The 20,328-nt window shown below is 36.4% G+C and overlaps 1 protein-coding gene across 1 annotated transcript; it reads left to right on the forward strand.

Moving 5' to 3' along the window:
• The first annotated feature begins 608 nt into the window (after positions 1-608).
• On the forward strand, positions 609-19,936 carry lost (methenyltetrahydrofolate synthase domain-containing protein lost). Its single transcript, XM_073078774.1, has 13 exons — positions 609-815; positions 6,751-6,973; positions 10,359-10,519; positions 11,092-11,178; positions 11,444-11,532; positions 12,006-12,080; positions 12,544-12,659; positions 13,139-13,256; positions 14,340-14,495; positions 15,301-15,390; positions 15,475-15,525; positions 15,845-16,051; positions 17,169-19,936. Exons 1-13 carry the CDS (start codon positions 776-778, stop codon positions 17,175-17,177), a joined length of 1,422 nt encoding a protein of 473 aa, XP_072934875.1. The 5' UTR covers positions 609-775; the 3' UTR covers positions 17,178-19,936.
• Positions 19,937-20,328: the final 392 nt, after the last annotated feature.

Raw genomic sequence — 20,328 nt, forward strand, 5'->3', positions numbered from 1 at the left:
CGCTTTTGTTCTTGTTATTTGCCTTAACACGTGTGCCATTATTCTTAGATTACATTGTCTGCAGGAATTTATCTGTCTAAGTTACTATACATACCATGGTGACCTATCGCGTATTATCAGTTGTAAATCAACTTTGAAATTGTCAAGATGGCCAGTAAGCATTAAAGAAACGAAAAAGTGTGACAGAAATGATTGCAATTGGTTTTGGGTTGATTTTTTCTCCTCCCTCCCTATAACGAAAACTCTCTATAACGAATAAATATGCTCGGTCCCTTGAAATTCGTTATAAAGAGTTTACACTGTAATATAACATGGCAACTAGTTTAATGTGTCACTAATGTCATGTAACGCAATGACAAAGGTTAGATCATCATCGTACATTCACAGTTACGATGAAGGTTATAAATTATGCTAATTACTTTTTGTACTCATATTCAAAAGACAAATGAATATATAAAAGCAATGCTATTGTTAAAACATTATTAAAATTTACACATGCAATAAAATAGTAAACTAATTGTAAATTTCTTTATAAACTCATTTATATTCAATACAAAAACGTTTCGTTATAACCAATTGAACTCCTTTTTCTTTTTAAGTTTGCATCACTGCGTACTGCGTCGCGAAGTTGGTTGCATTTGTTTTTTATTCGCGTTCTATTTTTGTGTGTGACGGTTCTGTCCGGCGAAAGATTTTATTTTGCAAAGATTTGATGATTTTCGTTTAAATTGCCGTTTATTTTGTTATTTTCCTCCCGATTGCGTTGAGTACCAAGATGCAGAACGGAGACGAAGTGGCAGCGGCGGCCGACGCAAGTGAGTTATGTATTTGTTGTGGAAAAATAATGAAAATAACAATCGGTTACGCTGTTTTCTTTTCTATTTTCGCGTGGAAAATCGGGGTTTTACTGCGAAAAAGGATTGTAAGACGGGTTAACAAGCGTGTATTATTTATTTGCGCTTACCCGCAATATTTTAGCGGATGTAAAAACGGGTAGTGCACGGTCTAGGCTGATTAATGTTTATAATTCGGTCGTACGTAATTTCACCTGCATTTGGTAGTTTCGTGCATTGTTTGCGAATTGGGTGGTTTCCTCGCTTATAATTATTGCTACTGTGGGCAGCTTAATTGGAGTGTGAAACATGACTCACAATCTCGCATTCCACGGCCACTACAGCCCACCTATTATAAAAATGTATTTGATTTAGCGCCTAAGAAGTCTGGTTTCGAAAGCACTTTTTTTAAGACATTCTCGCAACTTATACCAGCACTATGATTCCCGTAATTTTAGCAAAAGAAAGTAATTTTCAATGTACCCTCATTACAAAAAAAAAATGTACAGGTATTTTTAAAAATTAAAATTTTTAATTTTAGAATTTTATCATCTTTCAATTGTTAAAAATTCAAGTTATGCAAGCACTTTCGAATTGAATGCACAAGATACATGTAATTGGTATTATATAAATCACTCTGTAATGTAGTTATAGAGTAATTAGTTTCAACTTCAAATCAATAACATAATAATGAAAATTGTTATGCCAACTTAGTATACAGTTTATTAGAATCCTATTTATCACTTATGAGAATCAATTTAAACTGATTCTAATAAGATTAATTTGAAGGTAGATAAAAATTTAAGATGGTAGAACTTATAGTGTCATTGCTTTTGCACTATATGCTCCTTATTAGTAACCAATGTATCAAATTTTTGCTTACCAAAGAATGAAAATTGACAATTTCTGGCTATTAGAAATTTTGATTATTGATAGGCATTACATTGGATATACTTTCAAGCATTATTTGTACAGCTGTATTCTGATTTGAAAAGTAATAAGGCAGACAAGGGTTTTTTAATTGTATGTGTTGCTATCCTGATGATTAAGTTAGAACCCTTTGCAAGTGCCTTAATCTTCCCGCTCCCTAGAACCTGAGTGGCAGCACAACAGCACTTGGCACTGTACATAAGTGCAACAGTGGTATAGTTCACGCTAGCCTGCTAGTCCGCTCTGAAATTGTTGCAAGCAGGTGTAGTCATACAATTTGCTATGGGTATACCATTTATTTCTATGTTCAGACGGACTATACCTCTAGTGTCAACATTTTGGAGGAGCATTTGTAATAATATGCAGCATTTCAATTTATAAAATGGGTACAAAAATTTGTTACTTAAGTGTCCACTATTATTGCTCTAATTGAAAGAATTGTAATGTAGTTGAGTTCTTGTTTGATATGTACTATAAATCAACAAATGTGACAATGATAGAGCATGTTCCCTTAATAAATTATCTAGTTAAAGGAAACATTTATTTCAAACAAATAAAATAGTAATCAACAAATAATGTAGTTCTTAGATAAGTGCAAATAAAAGTGCTAAAAATATTGTATTGGTAATGAAACCTTTATGTTACTGACCCTTCAAAATTGGAAAAAAATACTGTATTGTAGGGGCTCCTCTCTTGTGGACGCTCCGAGGCAGTAGCCCTGCTTGCATTTGCCCATTGGCCTTGGATAATGCTTGATGTCATGTGAACAATATTACATACCCTTATAATATTTTGTTCTCATCTAATATTTGTCTGCACTTTGTATAGTCAGAGAGTGAGTCAATAATTTGCAGCCTAATATACATAATACTTATTACCTCATACACCTTAGATAATTAAAGAACAGACAAACCTATTATATCTTTAACTAGTTTGCGCTCATGGTTTTACCTGTGTTTGAAATTAGATGTAGCTTTTGGCTAGTAAGTTAGCTTGCGTGGTTGGATAGACTATTTTTTTTTGTATTTGCCGCGTTTTCTGTTAGTCGCATTTTAATATCTTGTAAAATAATTAAAGGTGGTATTCTTACATTCTTACTCATCTACACATAAAATACATGTATTTTACTCATTTATGGTGTTATGGTAATTGTTTGGAAGTGATTCTTGGTTTTTTTTAATAATTAAGTTTTCGTAATAAATATGTCAAGTAAGTGAAGACATGAACGTCAATACTACATACGGACGCGTAATTTTTTTTTTATAAGTATACAATTTCAACTTGTTACTGTGCTTTATGATGTCATAATTTGGATGAGGTAATAATTAAAATGGAATTTACTTGCATCTTGTAAGAATATCCGATTTATTTTTCTCGAAACAAATGACGACATGTATAGTAGAGTATGTCAACATATAAGTTTTACACGTAGGGTTTTGGGTTCGATCTCCGATTAGGTAGGTACCTAAATTATGATTTTAGCTTTTTTATGCTGGGTCCGGGTTTTTATATATTTGTGTGTTTATGGGAACCACGGTAGGAATCATACTGGGAGGCTATGAGAGTAGGAAACATTGATTGAAAGGGTAAACATCCCTCGTGCGTGCCGTTATTGATAATCGATCTCTCCTATGTTTTGCTTATTAAACATCGAAATTACTAATAAATTACGCCCGTTATAAGCTGTTAATTGTTTTCAATCTTTGATATGCAAAAAAAAATATAGATCGATATTTAATAACGGCCGTTAATCGAATTTCAAATATCGTTGTCTCAGTTATGTCAGTGTAAATGAGTATAACGTAATTTGTCGTAGGTACAGCAGCTATTATGTACCCAGCTGTTAATTTATGTATAGAAATGTGAATATGCTAAATGACATGTATTTGTATATTTATAGCAACTTGCCTGTATGTAATAAATAATTGTAATTACAAAGAGATAGAATTGAATTTTAATTAAGTACGTATTTTCCATGGGGCATTCCATATGAGTCCACATGACTTATAATGTATTTGTGATTGGCTCCAGCTAAAACATTTTTTGAAATTACTGACTTGTTTAAGATCACTTACTGATTTCCCTCAAATGAATTTAGCTGGAAAAAACTTAATCAGTAACAATTTCACCCATACTAATTAATATGTAATATAATATGCCTTGTTCTAGGATTCGCCGGTACCCTTCCTTAGTACGTTACATAGTTTTTACGTGTGATTTCGAGGCTATCCTCGATACCGAGTTCATCCATACATCTACATGCAACGCCTCTGGTGGATAATTAAGTAACTAAAATTTATCATTGTAATGTAACGAAAATCGAGTTGTTAAGCTTCCGATTCGATTGATTAAGTACTCGACTTAACACTCATGCTAAGGGTTCTGAACATATAAAATACCCAGAATAGAGAACCGATCAGAGAAACCAAACTAAACTCCGCTATTAAAATGTTTACTTGGCCGGGGATTGAATACGAACCTTATCGCAAACCAGACCGGCACGTAGGACGCGGGATTAGCAGCAGCTTCGAAACCATTTTCAAAGTTGTAATTCCGTTTATTTATTTTTAATTTACTTTAATTAAATTATAGGTTAAGGTAATGTTATAATTGTGTAAAACTATAACAATGTTATTATATTCAATACACATTGTATAAAATAACATTAATAACATTGTTATAGCAAGTTTCTCCGCTATTGTAAAAAGAAACTGGAGCGCGCTGAAAAAATATATTTCACGTCAAATTCCTTTGTATGACGAAATCTGCACGCGACTGGATTGGTGCAATTCGGACCGTTTGTAAATAATTGTTGGTATTCATTGCACTCTGTTTAGTTTGCAGCAGCATAAGCATCACTTGTATATACTTAGTATTTTTTTATAACATAGGGGTAGTAGACGAGCATGCAGGCCACCTGATGGTAAGTGGCTACTGCCGCCCATGGATCTGTAATCAACTTCAGATAGGATAGATCCTACCTGAGGTCGGCCACAGATGCGTCGCTACCCCTGAGGTCTAAGCTAGACGCCACGGAAAAGTATGTCTCCCTTACCACACCCTTCAAACCATAATACAGCAGCGCTTAACACTGCTGTTATGATGTATTAATAGGTGTGGCGTACTTGTATGTAGTATACTATGGAGGACAATGTTTTTCTGCATGTTTTATTTTTGGCACGCCATGCAGCCTAAACTGCTTGACGAATTTTGACATATGAGGTGTCGTTGGTTTCGTTAAATTGTTAGATATAAGCATATTTTTAGCCATCGGGTTTTATGATTGTGTAATTATTCTCTAGTTTCAAATGTGGCCATCATAGTGGAAAATTCATTTTTTATATGGTTACAAAAATACAGTTATACAAAAAGGTCATAATCGTATGTTAAGTTCTATTGTTACTATTTTTTATCTTTTATAATTAAATGTATGCCTTATAATAGCATCGCTTAACGCTGCCCAAAAATGTGTGGTGTCTCCGGAGTCCAACCACAAGTAAAGGGTTATACCACTTTCAAAAAGTTCAGACCTTAGTGATGACAAATTTCCAACATGCCGATAATTTAATCGATTATCCATACAATACATAGTAGTGTTAACTGCATTCACCTATTCATTAGAAAATATTTATTTCGTCTCGGCGCATATTTTCATTTTCATCGCAAGAATTTCATTTAGAAAATGAAATCAATGTGTGACACAAAGATATTATGTTATTTCTTATTATTATATTTTATTATAGTAGAAATAGAATTATTAAAACCTGTCGTTATTTTCTTTATATCTAGGTATATCTAAAGTATAGATTTAATGAATATACGAATGTCCCTATTTCGCAATATGTCCTTATTTCATCTACACTTTAGTATAATCTAGCCTTTACCCTCGACTTCACTCGCGGTCAGAGGTCGATGTTTTTTTATTTATCCCTTGGGAATAGTATTTCGTTTTCCGTATAATATGTATATCTATGTCCTTTTCTAGACCTGATAACGTATCTACAAAGTTTCATGTCAATCGGTTTGGTAGGATATCATAGGAATCAAACAAATAAACTTCACTTTCGCATTTATAATATTAGGAAAACACGATAATTTAGAGATGTGCAAATAAAATATTAGACAGGATATAGTCTTTAAAATAATCCGCAATCAAGACGTGGGATCGTCTAATTAAAAACAGAAAATGTAATGTTAATATGAAATTGATAACCGTGAACATAAAACACAACTTGGCGATGGATAAATTTTATTACTTTAAGAATTGAAATAATATCCAAGCATAACTTTCACGGCATTACGAGCGCGGCTGGTGAAAACTGGCTCGTTCGACACAATTCGGCTCATTTGCCGCGTTACGTTATGAGTGCAGGTTCGGGAAAATGCTGGTTGCACGTAACCAGCTAGATTGTCGGCGAATATTCAGGCTGGTACGATTACTGTGTTTGGTCGACTGAATGTTTGACGGACGAATGTTTGTTAATTAGATTTTGTTTATACATTGTAGGTAAATCATTTGTTTTGTTCTAAAAGAAAATGATTTAAACGCAAACTTTTAAAGTCCTCAGGGGTAGCGGAGCATATGTGGCCGACTTCAGTTGCGTATGTAGGGTTGGTTACAGATGTCCATGGACGGCAGTAGCAACTTATTGTTAGGTGGGAAGCCTGCTCGTCTGCTTCTTCTTTGATAAAATAACAACTTTAAATGACGCCAATCTATCTTAGTTTCCAGGATACCAACGTATCTGTAACTAACTACTTTTTTGAGGATGTTACCTCCGAAGAAGAGTGGTCTTAATCATTTGTTTTTACTCTGTGAAAACCAAGATTATTTTTGAATGTCAAATTACCTTCGGTTTGGGAGGTTTTCGCAATGAAAAAAAATCAGTACTACAAATGGTGCCTCAAAACTTTATAACAATACTTTAAAATACATGTGAAACCCGAATATTTTGTTTGGCTAATTTAGTATCTCATTAAATTCCAGCGAAGACTCCAATCCCGGAAGAGGTGACAAAACAGTCCTTTCGCGTGAAGGTATGGCGACACTTGGAGAAGAATGGGCTGGCTCTCTTCCCGCGTCCAGTCTACAACAGGATCCCAAACTTCAAGGGGGCACAGGAGGCCGCGGCCAACCTGGCGAAACTCGACGTGTTCAAGAACGCGAATAGTGTTAAGGTTAACCCGGATAAACCACAGGAACCAGTCAGGTTAGTTATTTGAAGGTAGTTTGTGACACAGTTTGTAGATTGTGGGCTTGGTTAATAGATTTTCGGAGGTTTTTATATGTTGTTTTTATATTTTTATATTTGATAGGTACCATAATCGAGACTGACAATAGGTAGAGTAGGTGCAGTGCAGTATAATGTAGTGAATTTAGTAGAATTAATATTTTTGTTGAAGATTTAGTGGGATACATTTTCGGGCTATAACGTTAATGGTATTTCATAGTTCGAATTTTGGTAGGACAATGGTAAAATTTCATGACAATCGGTTTTATTGTTAAGACGTCAAAGTGTAGTTAGTAAACAAACAAACAAACTTATATTCGGATTTATAATATTAGTTAGGATGTAATAGTAGGTAAATAAGCATTCATAAAGTCCATCTGGTATCAAATAAATTCTTCAACATCTATATAATCGGTATACTGAGTTAGTCATACCTGACATTGGTCATAGTTGCATTTGTATCCTAGAGCATTAAGTTGGAATCTAAATTGGTATACTATCTCTCTAAATTGAAACACAAGCGCATACGATGCTGTTATAAGTTACTTGCGGCGCACTAAAATTAAACAAAGTAAAGAGACCGTCGATAACTCTTAATTTACAAATTGATACGACTGTATAAACAGAATGCACTCGCATAATAATAATGTTATGTCATTAATCAAGACGATAACCTCGGTAACGCCGCTCGACATGGTGATGCTGTTTTAGGCTTTGATCACATATACAGATATTGTATATGGCAGACAATAAAGACGCAAGTTTGTTACCTACTTTAGCGATAGACACATAGTGAAGGTTAGAAACTGGAGAAAATTGGTGGTTCGAGGTCCGAATCACAGGCACACTTCTACTAATTCTACCATTGAATTTTACGAAACGATTGTATAGATCCCCTATACTGATACGATAGGTGTAAAATTTATTGAAAACCATTTCAAATTAAATCCCTTTTTTAACAGACTTCAAAAAGGAGTTACTGTATTCAACCGTTATGTATGTATGTAAGCTTATACGTATATCCGCGATGTTTGAATAGGTTTTTGGTTGAATGTTTATCTTACAAAACAGGTTTTAGTATATAATAAATTAGGATTTTTTGACAATTTCCGTGGAAAACCAGAAAAACACCATTTCTTAAAATCTTGAACTCGAGTATTTCTAGTCAAATTTCAATTTTATTTTTAACGTTTAAAAACAGGCGCATTTGGACCACTGCGACGGGCGCATAGTAATCTATACTAATACTATAAAGAGGTAAACTTTGTAACTTTGATTGTTTGTTTGTAAGGGCTAATCTTAAAAAATACTGAACCGATGATGAAAATTCTTTCACAATCACAAAGCTACACTATTCAGGAGTGCTATAGGCTATATTTTATTATAATTGAACAAAAAGTAGGCGAAACCGCGGGTACTGCTAGTGTTTAATATCAGCGTCACATTGGCATCGTACATTTGTCGTAGATGTAAATACAGCTTTATTTGTCTCGATAACGCCACGTGGGCACCGTGTATTTGTTTTGACATAATCACAGCTATTTGGTAACTGACGTCGCTATGCTTCTAGGAAGTGGCTGACTATTTGTTCGCTCCGTCCATTGAATAGAATAAGTTTTTGCTTTGGGCGTTTTTTCTTGGTTTAATAACTATAACATTCCTTTAGTATGACCGTTGGAAGTTTCTTTAGGGTTTTTACACGGCTTTTTACAGCGCTATACGGTATTATTGCTGTGTGGAGATTTGTCTGATGCTGGCTGCATTAAAATTGTCTGCAAAGAACATCGTGACTAAAAGTTACTCTTCAAACCATAATACAGTAGTACTTGTACTCTTTGCTTGAAATATAGACTAGGAGCGGTGGTGACATATTCAAAATAGCAATATTGTAAACGTGGTTGAATACCTCGTGATTCGGCCTCCAAAAGCATGAACATATTTCTTATACTACGAATGTTAAGCGCTGCTATGCTCTGTTTTGTAGCAAGACATCTTACATAAGTTAAGTAGGACTCCAATCCCAGTAGCCACTTAACATCAGTTGGATTACATGCTCATTTATTAATTCTGTTGCATAATATTTCGTTTTTATAATATAGCACTAGCAGACGAGCATGCTGTCTACCTGATGGTATGTGGCTACTGCCGCCTATGGACTAGGATTAGATTCCTACCTGAGGTCAGCCACAGATGCGCCGATACCCCTGAGGACTAAGCTTGAATGCCTCGGAAAAATATGTCCCTTACCAAACCAGAACACAGCAGCGCTTAACACTGCTGTTATTAGGAAGAAATAGGTGTGACGGTGGTGTTGCCGCAGTCGAACCACAAAGAGGTCTCTCTTAAAAAAATATCTTAATATCTGCATATCGACCTTAAGGTCACGGCTTAGTTTATAACACTGTAATTCAGATCTCATCATTAAGTAACATGTTCACTTAAAATGCGCCTTTATTTGTCGACAATTGCACCTGATACATGGTATTTCATGTAAAGAAGCGTCAATATAAACATAGTTATTGCTCAATAAGTTAAGGTTATTCGCATGATTGTGGAAGGTGTTTTGTACCTTATTTGTTCAAATGTACACCCACCTGTTTATCAAGGTCTACTTTCTATTGTAACTTTAAGTTTATTCGGCGAATATGCCGCCCACATTGTCAACACAAATTATGATAGCGATTGACGATCATATGATAAATATCTATTATTTCTCATTTAATAGTAGTGATAGCCTAGTGGTTAAGAAACTCGGCCTCTTGGTCGAAGGGGTCCGAGGTTCAAATCCCAGGCACGCACGCACGTCTGAATTTTCAAAGTTATGTGCGTATTAGATATTAATTATCACTTGCTTAAAACGGGGAAGGAAATCATCGTGAGGAAACCTGCATACCTGAGAAATCTTAAGGTTATGTGAAGTCTATCAATACACACTTGGCCAGCGCGGTGTACAATGACCTGATCCTTCTCGTTCTGAGAGGAGACCCGTGCCCAGCAGTGTGACAGTAATGGGTTGATCTAGAATGTTGATTGTAGAATTATGCGTGGTGTCTCTGGGAGTCCACAAAGGATTCTACCACCTTCAAACTATCCTGTCTATCCAATCCTGTAATTCTACCTGTGGTTGATTAATGATATTATAGTACGCGTAAAACTGCTAGTCAGCTCTGCATATAGAAATGAATCACATCGCCATAGCAAATTGTATGATTACACCTGCGCGCAACAACTTCAGAGCGGACTAGCAGTTTGCCGCGGACTATAATGAACAGCCGTTGTCACTCACTATCCGAAGCTATATATTTATTCTAAAAAGCTACATCGATATATTAAAAATTCCATCTTTCCACTTCTTTATTTACAGAGTAATGTGTCTGGAACAGCAGAAAACTCTCTACGTGCCAGTGCCGCGCCTCCAGACCGGATTCCTGAACCGTCTGGTTCTTCCCGAGGGTGAGACAGGGAATGCTGCTATCGCGAAGGCCGTCTCTCGAAATGGCATGGAGACATTTGGAAAATCCATTAGTAAGAGACTAATAAATATCTTTTTTTTATAATATAGAAGTAGCAGACGAGCATACAATCCACCTGATGGTAAGTAGCTACGGCCGTCCATGGACATCTCTAATCAACCACAGATAGGGTTAGATATTCCTATACCTGAGGCCGGCCACAGATACGCCGCTATCCCTGAGGACTAAGCTGGAACTCCTGGGAAAATAATTTATCACTTACACCCTTCAAACCAGAACACAGCAGCGCTTGACATTGCTGTTGTTAGGCAGAAATAGGTATGACGGTGGAGCCAGCGGAGTCGAACCACAAAGGGTTCTACCACCTGTCTATATTATCCTTTTTTTTTTTAAACCTTTACAAGGTATCTGATGCCGTGTGATCGACATTAGACTTATGTGATATTTATGTCAACTAAAGGCCCCAAAGGATCTTATTTAAACTAAACTCTTAAACTAGCACAAACCCGCAAGATAGTAAAAGATATTTATATTATGTATCGTTAAAAAATCCGAAAATCTGTTTACTTTGACTTTAAATAGGATATACTTTAATGAAATTTATTAAAAATGTGTTTGTTTCAGGCATTGAAGACCCTGTTTCCTTGGATTTGGTTGTGATGGGCTCCGTGGCGGTTTCCAAAGAGGGATATCGCATTGGCAAAGGAAAAGGTGAAATACTTTTGTTTTTTTTTCGAGTTATACTTAACGAACTGTAATAAAAAGGTAAGAAAGTGATCTCACTTGGAATACCTTTTTAAAGGTTTTTCTTTGTATAATGTGTATCTAATGTAGAATCACTTAATTAGTTCATTACAACAACTGTGACCAATATTTCAAAAAAACATTTTATTCTCTTACTCTTCTAATTTAAATAGAGCTACTATGCTAAATGCTTTGAAATAGTTAAACATTATGTTTAATATGTTTTTTCTAGGCTATGGGGATTTGGAATTTGGTCTGATGATGCACATGAAGGCGATCAAACCGAGTACGCTGGTCGTGACCACCGTTCACGATTGTCAGGTGGGCGCAACTGTTTTCATAATTCTTATATAATAATAAATTATTGGGTTAATTACTATTTTATTTGGTGTGAAATAATTTTAATTATTTTTTTACAACAAAATGAGAAAACAGTACTGTCAATTTACATGGTCAGGATTACAATGCAAAATTACTTTCAAGAAGGATCTATTTATTTTTTTACTGAAAAACCTGTGTATGTTCCTTTGTGCAATATGGACAGATGCAAAACTTGAAATATTGCCTACTTTTTTACTTTAAATATTACTTTAAAAACAGTTTTATAGATTTTGTGCACTGTTTAAAATTGTGTTCTTAAAAGTTCCTTTTATGTTTATTTTCTAATTACAAACAGTACATAAATAAAATTTTATGTGTGTCAAACTTTATTTACTTGCAATATTTTTATCGATTAAAAAATTGACAAAATGAAGAATATGACAGTCATTAATAATATGTGTTGTATGTTACAGGTGTTCGACACGCTACCAGCTGAACTGTTCGGACCGCATGACGTCCCAATCGATATTATTGTCACGCCAACACAGGTTTGTTTATTCTATATGTTTTATTAAACGACTGCCACATGGGAACGAATGTTTATGAGAGTGTGTGTATGCGTGCGTTTGCGTGGATGAATGTGTGAGTATGTATGGAGATTCACAAGAATAAGAGAAAATAGGAACAGAAATAATAATTCGCTCATGAAATTGACGCCTTATAAATATTGTATGCTTTTCTGTATGGACATTTTTCATGAAATCTTCCTACTCGAGATCAACCACGGATATATTAAAGTAAATTTGTTTAACCATATTAATTAAACTAGAACACATCAGTTTTGATATTGTTTTCATAAGGCAAAACTATTAAGGGTTTATTGTCATAGTCAAATAACTACCAAATTTAAAATACCAAATTGTTCTACATCACTTTATTCCATACCAATAAAACTACGAACATAATATCAATCAATTATTATTTTATAATTGATACTGAACTATGTTAAAGGTGATAGAAACTCAGCGCATGAGCCAACGACCGACGGGCATCATGTGGCACTTGCTCTCCAACCGTCGGATACAGATGATGCCGGTGCTCGGGCAACTGCGCGATATTGAGATGCTGTAAGTATACTTGAAATTATGGGTGTAATTATGTCTCTATTAAGGGGGAGGAACTAATGACTAACAATTTTTTTGATCACATTACTACATAGTATACATATTTTAATAGAACATAATTAAAATGACTCAAAACGAATAAAATGTTGTAATAAATAATTATCCAGTTTAAGTAACTTTTTAAGTGTGGAATTTTAGTGGAAGCACTACTGTGCGTCTAGGTTTTATAGATTAAAAAATAATCATTAATTATTATTATTATTAAATATTTATTACAATACGATACGATAGATGGTTCGATGACGCAGCGCGTCGCCATCTCAAAAACCAATGTGTTTCGCTGCATTGTATATTTCGAACAAATCCTCAAAACGTTCGTAATCATATATTCTCTATCCGTAAACCTACTTCTTTTTGTTATTTGTATGTAAATGACATTTTAGTTTGCAACAAGGATATTAATACAATATTTTGTATCATAGCTCCGGTTGCGACTGTACGCTGAAGGAGGTGGACACAGATGTGGAGGAGCGAGCGGCTGTACGAGCGCGTCGCATCCGTCGTCGCACTCGCTCGCACAAGAGCCAGAGTGAGGGAGAGGTATGTATTATCAGCGCTCCGTGCTTGACATCTGAGGGAGTCACGGAACAGTTCTTGAAGAACGGGCACGTGTAGAATATGAAAAAATATGTAAAAGATAGATGTGAATAACATCAAATGATTTTCAAAATAAAAAAGCTATTTCGCGACCACCCGTGAGTGAAGGCTGGGACGATTGAACCAGCTTGTTTCATCGTGTATGATTGTAGCACAAAAGTGGTAGAGTCCATGTGGTTCACTGGGCTGCTAGCGCTGCTTACCTAATTTCTAGTGTGGAGTTGTTATGCTTTTCAGTGGAGAGAGTGAAATCTGGCTGAGTTACAAATTACGTACCATTATATTATATCGCTGAAGAATATACAATGCATCTGTAATCGATCCCGGGTAGAACTTCTGTTCTATATGGAGTCGGTGACAAATGTCCATGACTAGCATCAGGCCATTTATTATAGTGGAGTACATGCTCATTTCCTACTTAGTTTAATCACGTAAATGTCACCTGATAGTCCTTGAAATTTTTTTTGGTAATATTGTAATATAACGCTTAGATACTCGCATAGTCTAGACAAATAGACCTACTTAGGTGTGTTTGGTATTCACAACGATGAATCACGTGAACCGAACGACTTTCCATCTGTATTGAGAACAGCGTTTACATACTAGTCTGTGTTCAACGAGCTACTCTGCTGATTCTCTATCTCTCTTCACGATTTAAATGAGGCTTGATAATTAAATGACGATAAGCAGTGATAGCCTAGTGGTTAAGAAACTCTCGATCGAGGGGTTCGAGGTTCAAATCCCAGGCACGCACGCACCTCTGAATTTTCAAAGTTATGTGCGTATTAGAAATTAATTATCACTTGCTAAATGGTGAAGGAAAACATCGTGAGGAAACCTGCATGCATACCTGAGAGATTTATAAAAAATCTCGAAAGGTATGTGAAGTCTACCAATACGCACTTGCCGGCGCGGTGGACTATGGCCTAATCCTTCTCATTCTGAGAGGAGACCCGTGCCCAGCAGTGGGACAGTAATGGGTTGTTGATGATGATGATGATGAATTAAATGACGTTTGTTATCCAGGGCGGCAACACGACGGAGGGCGAGGAGGGCAAGGCGGGCAAGCCGCGCCGCGCCGCGCGCCGCCGCAACAGCGCCAAGGGCAAGGACAAGGACGGCAAGGAGGAGCGTCCGCGCAGGCAGAAGCGGCCCCGGCCCGTCATCGACTTCTCTGTTAAGGTAAGTTGTTGCCTAATTACTGAGGATCTGCACTCAAAAATGATAGAATTAAAAGTATTACAATGCAATAGTGGCCCTGGACCGTCATCGACTTCTATGTTAAGGTAAGTTGTTATAGTTGGCGCCAAACTTCTAGTCCGCTCTGAAGTTGCGCGCAGTTTTAGTTTAGCTTATACGTAAGGGCACACTAACGCAGCTTTGTACCCGTGGGCGAGAGCGGGCGGCGAAGAGTGCCGGGAGGGTCCCGCGCTGTCTTCGTCCCGCTAATATGTAGATATTAGCGCGACTCGTTTCTAAATTAGGAGCGGATTGGCAGTTTGGCGCGAACGGATTTGGAGTTTGATCGCAGTACCTCAGTAGGATCTGCGATCAAAAATGTCAAAATGAAAAGTGCTACAACAGTAGGAGTGGCCTTGGACCGTCATGGAATTTCTGTGAAGGTAAACTATGACAATTTACTAACTCAAGACTACAGAATAACTCTGAGTTCAAAAATGTTCGAGGTAAAATGGCTACAAAACGGACAATGTACTACAACAAGCATAGTTCAATATCGAATTCTACATTAAGGTAGGATTTCCAATCATTTGTCTACCAATGAACCTGGATTATGTCTAAAAAAGGTCCGACAAAGCACTACTACGGCAGCAACTATCTGTGGGCGGCAACACGACGGAGGGTAAGGCGAACAAGCCGCGAAACAACAATGTGGCTATTATTTTTTTAAACATTTTTAAAAACCACGACAGTGTGATATGGTAGACATTTTTACAAATTTTAAATATATGTATGTATTTTTCAACAGATTTCGAATATCAGCCCGAATACGAGAGTGCGCGACTTGAAACAGGCCCTGTTTGAACGCGGCGTCAAACCTCAGATTATGGTGTGGAAGGTAATATCTATTTACATATTTTATAATTAAATTATTTAAATTAATTGTTATTTTTATTATATGCTTTAATTATTTCATTTACAGGGCTTCCGTGGTTTCTGCTATTTGCATTTCTTCAAGCCAGGACCTCAAAAGGTAAAATAACTTTTTTAGAAATGTTTATATATTCTGAAGTTTTCTATATTCTAAAATTAATTTTACCAATAACTTTTACTTTTTTTCACTAATTAATTTAATTTTACTAATTAATCTTTATTAATTTAGATATAGGTTACTAAAAGACGACTCTTTATCAATATAACTACATACAATGCACGTACAAGTACGCATATACATTCGTTAACACACACCAGATACATATATAAGCGACAGCGCGCTCTCTATACGTGCACGGACACGTTACATATTATACATTCAATCCCAATTGCTACTTAGTGTAAATGTTTCTTTACAGGGCGAAGGCGACTCCCAGCCGACTATGAACATGGATAGCGTGTTGACCGCGCTAGCTCAGATGTCTGTCGGCGGTAGTGGTGGAGGTGGTACCGGCGCCGCGGGGGCCGAGGAGGACGAGAAGCCGCGCCTGCTGTGCGTGGAGCCCGCGCCGCCGCGGCAGCCGCGCGTTCCACCCGCCGAGGTGGACGTCACGCCCGCGCCCGAGGTGAGTGACGTCACAAGTAGTTCGAAGTGAGGGTGTTGAGCGGTGACATCAACCTGCATGCGGCGCCAGTGACGTCATTGACGGAGGAGTCGAGTCCGCTGTGCGTGTAGCCCGCGCCGCCGAGACAGTGCGTCGTGCCCGAGGTGAGTGACGTCAAGGTGTAGCCCGGGGCGAGCAGTGACGTCATAGACAACGGATGAGAACGACAAGCCGCGCATGCTGTGCGTGGAGCTCGCGCCGCCGCGACAGCCGCACGCCCTGCCCGCCGAGGTGGACGTCACGCTCGCGCCCGAGGTGTGTGACGTCACTGTTATGTAACAGGTGAGTAGCGTCGGCGTAAAGTAGGCGGTGACGTCATAGTGCAGGCGGCACGAGTGACAACAAATAATATTTATGAGCCGCGTCTGCTATGTCTGCAACTTGTTTAGATGTCGTCCAGAAGGTGTAGGTGAGTAACGTCACGGTGATATAACCGGAAATGAAACCGTGGGTAGCGTTAGCGAAAGTGGAGTGTTCATGTCAAGGGCAGACGGTTAACATGGTCATCGTGCTTAAGTCTGTCGGCGGTAGCGGAGGTCACGTTGCCTATCGTTGGAGGTGAGGTTATTAGGGGTGAGCAGTGACGTCACGAGCGGACAGCAGGGATAATAATGTAAATGACATTGTAGGATTCTAAATGTTGGGTTGCCATAGATCTTGCACCAAAAGTGACGTCTCCAAATTTTGTTACCTCATTGATGTTGGGGTAAAAATTGCGGCGGATAGCGTCACGGGAGATTGCTTGCACCGTAATGGCAGTTATTTTGTATCAAATTAATTATCATGCTACGAATACTACAACGATCATAATACAATTGATATATTTATTACTATTAATTAAAAAAAAAATGTTTAATAATGACAAGACATTTTGTGTTAAAAAATAAATTTGTAAATATTAAATTGCAATACCCTAGCAGGGTGCATGCTTGCACTATATTTAATTTGTAAGACCTATGATAATAAGCATGAGCAATAAATAATTTGAATTTGAATAAATTAAATGTCTATTCTCAGTTTTGCTACGTATATGCCGTGTTTGCGAAAAAGTTAGTAAATTTAAATTATCACGTTTCAGGTACATTGACTCCCGACGATCAATTCAATCAACGCCGAGAGTTCAACATTTGATTTACGAACACAATTTCTTAAACACGCATAATATATAGATATATTCAATCACGGAGGCACGCCCGGCTTTATAAATTAAATAACCGTGTTTATATAACGTCATTACTGTCTCTGACATTAGCCCCAAAAAATTGAGAAGCACTTATCAGAAGAAATGTAATACTGTAAGTTAAATCAAACATTTATTGTTTAGGTTTATACTTTTATTCTTAATTTAAAAATAACAAAATAAAGTCAAATTATATTGACATTTGTATAAAGTTGAACTGGAGTCGTTCGCACACATGAACATGTTACACGCACACGTTTACGATTACATATTATAATAATAGCCGGGTGCGACTTCGTGATTGATATGCATCATTTAGATACTCGCGAACGATCCGCCGAGTTGCTCATCATACAATGACGAGTATGTAACCGAATACGGACGCATAATTGATTCGCGCTTAAAGACAGAAACCCGCGGGGAACGGACGATAGTGGCGAATACCAGAATAGATTATTTACATATTGGTATTCGCGGCTATTCGTCTCTATTCGCCGAGTATCTAAATGCTTGCATTGTAATACCCGCTTCACGCACTCAGTCGGGTCTGTCGCATTCCGACACTAATTGTTTAGCTTTAAGGTCGATTTCCTTTGTGCCGGCCCGTGCATTTGCAATGTTTTGCCCACTTGTGTTCATCCGGCCTCATATGGGAGCCATGCACAAGATTGCTTTGAACCGTGTAGCAGTAGTTTTTGTTTGTGGTTCTGGTTCGAACTGGTTCGAACAGGTTTTTTAGTTTTAAACGGCGCCGGCACCGTCGCGTGAGGGAGTGAGATCTATTTATAATACTATATTTATATTTAAAAAGTTAATATATTCTATATGAAAATGTTTTAGTTGTTTCTCTAGTCTAATGTTAGTTGTAAACGGGCGTTATTTTACGGCTCATTGTTCTCATCGCGTTTTTAAACACTTCCATAACTGTAAGGTCCCGGCAGACGTGCTACTTTTAGTATCGCGATCGACGATTTGGCGACTTTTCGGATATTAGATGCACCAATTGAACGCTTCTACCCGCACTCGTTTATACTGGTCGTAGTTACTTTTGGGCCACAAAAGCAACTTGAATACAGTCTCTAAAACACGTGTTTACGATATTGCGATGGAACGCAGTAAGTCGCCAAAACGTTATACAGTAGCCATGTAATCGCAAAAACGCGAAAACGCAAATCGCCGCTGCTAAAAGTACCTTATCTGCTAGGGCCATAACGTAATAAAGAAGCTATATTTTTAGTAGTTAGTAGTGTAGATCACTAAAAAAATACAACGGTTTGAAACTTTTAAGGTGCTTGTAAGGAACGGGGCCCCAAAACGTTGCTTAGAAATTAGTTCGAGAGGATTTGATTAGCGTAAGTGTATTTATTTTGAATTTTAAAACAGGTTTGGGGCCTCGTTTTTATCCTATTGTAGTGTATTTGTGCCAACTTCGTATACTTGCGATATATTTTTAATTATAATATACTACTCTGATTGTAATTATTGATTATTCTCATGTTAGTAGTTGTATTTATTGATTCTTGGTGAATTTTAGAGCAGATTTTAACATATCGATGAGTGTAAGTTGGTATAAATATTATGTGGCGTGTGCGTACGGACGGCGATGCGAAGGCGTTGCGATAAGTTTTTTAGAACACTACTGTCATGTAGAAGTGATTGTGTCTTCCATATAAAATATTTATCTCTTTCTAAAAGAGAATTAAACTTCATGTAGGAAAGGAGTGCCCAAACATAAATTTTAAATATAAACAAATATTAAAAATGAAAGAAAACTTTCATTGTTACGTTCATATTGTTAATTATTCAACAATTGTTGTTAATAAATCTGATGTTAACAATGCGAAATGTGGATATAAGAGTCAGAAAAAGGACTTATTGCTGTTAAATATGGTTTAGCCAAGCTAAACCTATTTTTCCTTATATTGGTTGTGTTTAAAATAACTAAAAATAATGCAGAGACGAAAATGATATTCGTATGCGTTATAAGCTTTTTATAGTACATGATTTATGTACCTTATAAAAATAAAATATATCTATTAAAACTGAAAATAATTAATGTTCTACCTTGAATTTTAAGTATTTACTTCTGTTTAAGTATGGTCTAACTTTGGCCAGTGCGACTGGCCTATAGTTAATATTCTATCGCTTAAAAATCGCCTTGTAATGTCTTCGTGTCGCTATCTGTGTGTATATGCCCTTAGAGTCCTATAGTTTGTATGTCAAAGTTACTTTTTCAGTATTAGGTTATGGTTTAATTTAAGACTCGAAAAGTAATATATTGTTGACATAAGAAAATATATTAAATTATTTTATATGTAGTTGTGAACGATGTTCGCGGTCTATTGGTCTCTAGATTGAATATAAGATATTTTGTATAACAAAAACTGTTTGTATTGATGTATTTTTCGAAATTGTTTGTTATTATCTGGCAGCATTTTACGGTAGCTTCGTTGTTCTAAGCATTTTTATTGTAATTTGTTTTGGTTAGCACATTACCTCTGTTGTTTCACGCAATATTACGCACTTAAGCATATATTTATATTTATGTATATAAATAACTAACTTGTTAACACTGCTGTATATCTTTTGTAATCTTATAACGTTGGGTAGAAGCGTGGATGAGTTTTTGTTTTGTATTTTTTTTTAATAAATTTATTTAACACTTATTTTTTTCTTTTTTTCTTTCCTTTTTTTTTCCTATTTTGTTTCACAACACATTTACATTATATACACGGTTATAATTATAATTACACTGTATTGGGTAAATGTAACAGAATGTTGTGATCTATTTTGTCCTTAGACTTTGAAGATGAACTCAATAAATTCTATTTTTCTAGAGATACAGAGATGTTTTATTTTAGCACTTCAATATTTATTAAGTTAATTTTCTTTGAAAACATTATTTATCTGTAGGTGCCTATGCGCCTTTTACGACACGTTTTTTTGCCACTTGGGCAAAAGATGGCACCACATGTATCAGAAAAAGCGTCCGTGACGTGTGCACGCTTGCGTGTTTGTATTGAATAATCTTATTATATCAACTTTTGATAATATGGTC

The sequence above is a fragment of the Epargyreus clarus genome, unplaced genomic scaffold (genome assembly GCF_041222505.1).
Source record: "Epargyreus clarus isolate Ecla_fem2 unplaced genomic scaffold, WU_Ecla_fem_2.2 ptg000002l, whole genome shotgun sequence".
Taxonomy (NCBI): Eukaryota; Metazoa; Arthropoda; class Insecta; order Lepidoptera; family Hesperiidae; genus Epargyreus; species Epargyreus clarus.

Coding starts and splice junctions, on each gene's coding strand:
- lost (XM_073078774.1), top strand. CDS start 776: ATGCAGAACGGAGACGAAGTGGCAGCGGCGGCCGACGCAA. Junction 11,179..11,443: donor TCGCATTGGCAAAGGAAAAG/GTGAAATACTTT, acceptor TGTTTTTTCTAG/GCTATGGGGATTTGGAATTT. Junction 12,081..12,543: donor TTATTGTCACGCCAACACAG/GTTTGTTTATTC, acceptor ACTATGTTAAAG/GTGATAGAAACTCAGCGCAT.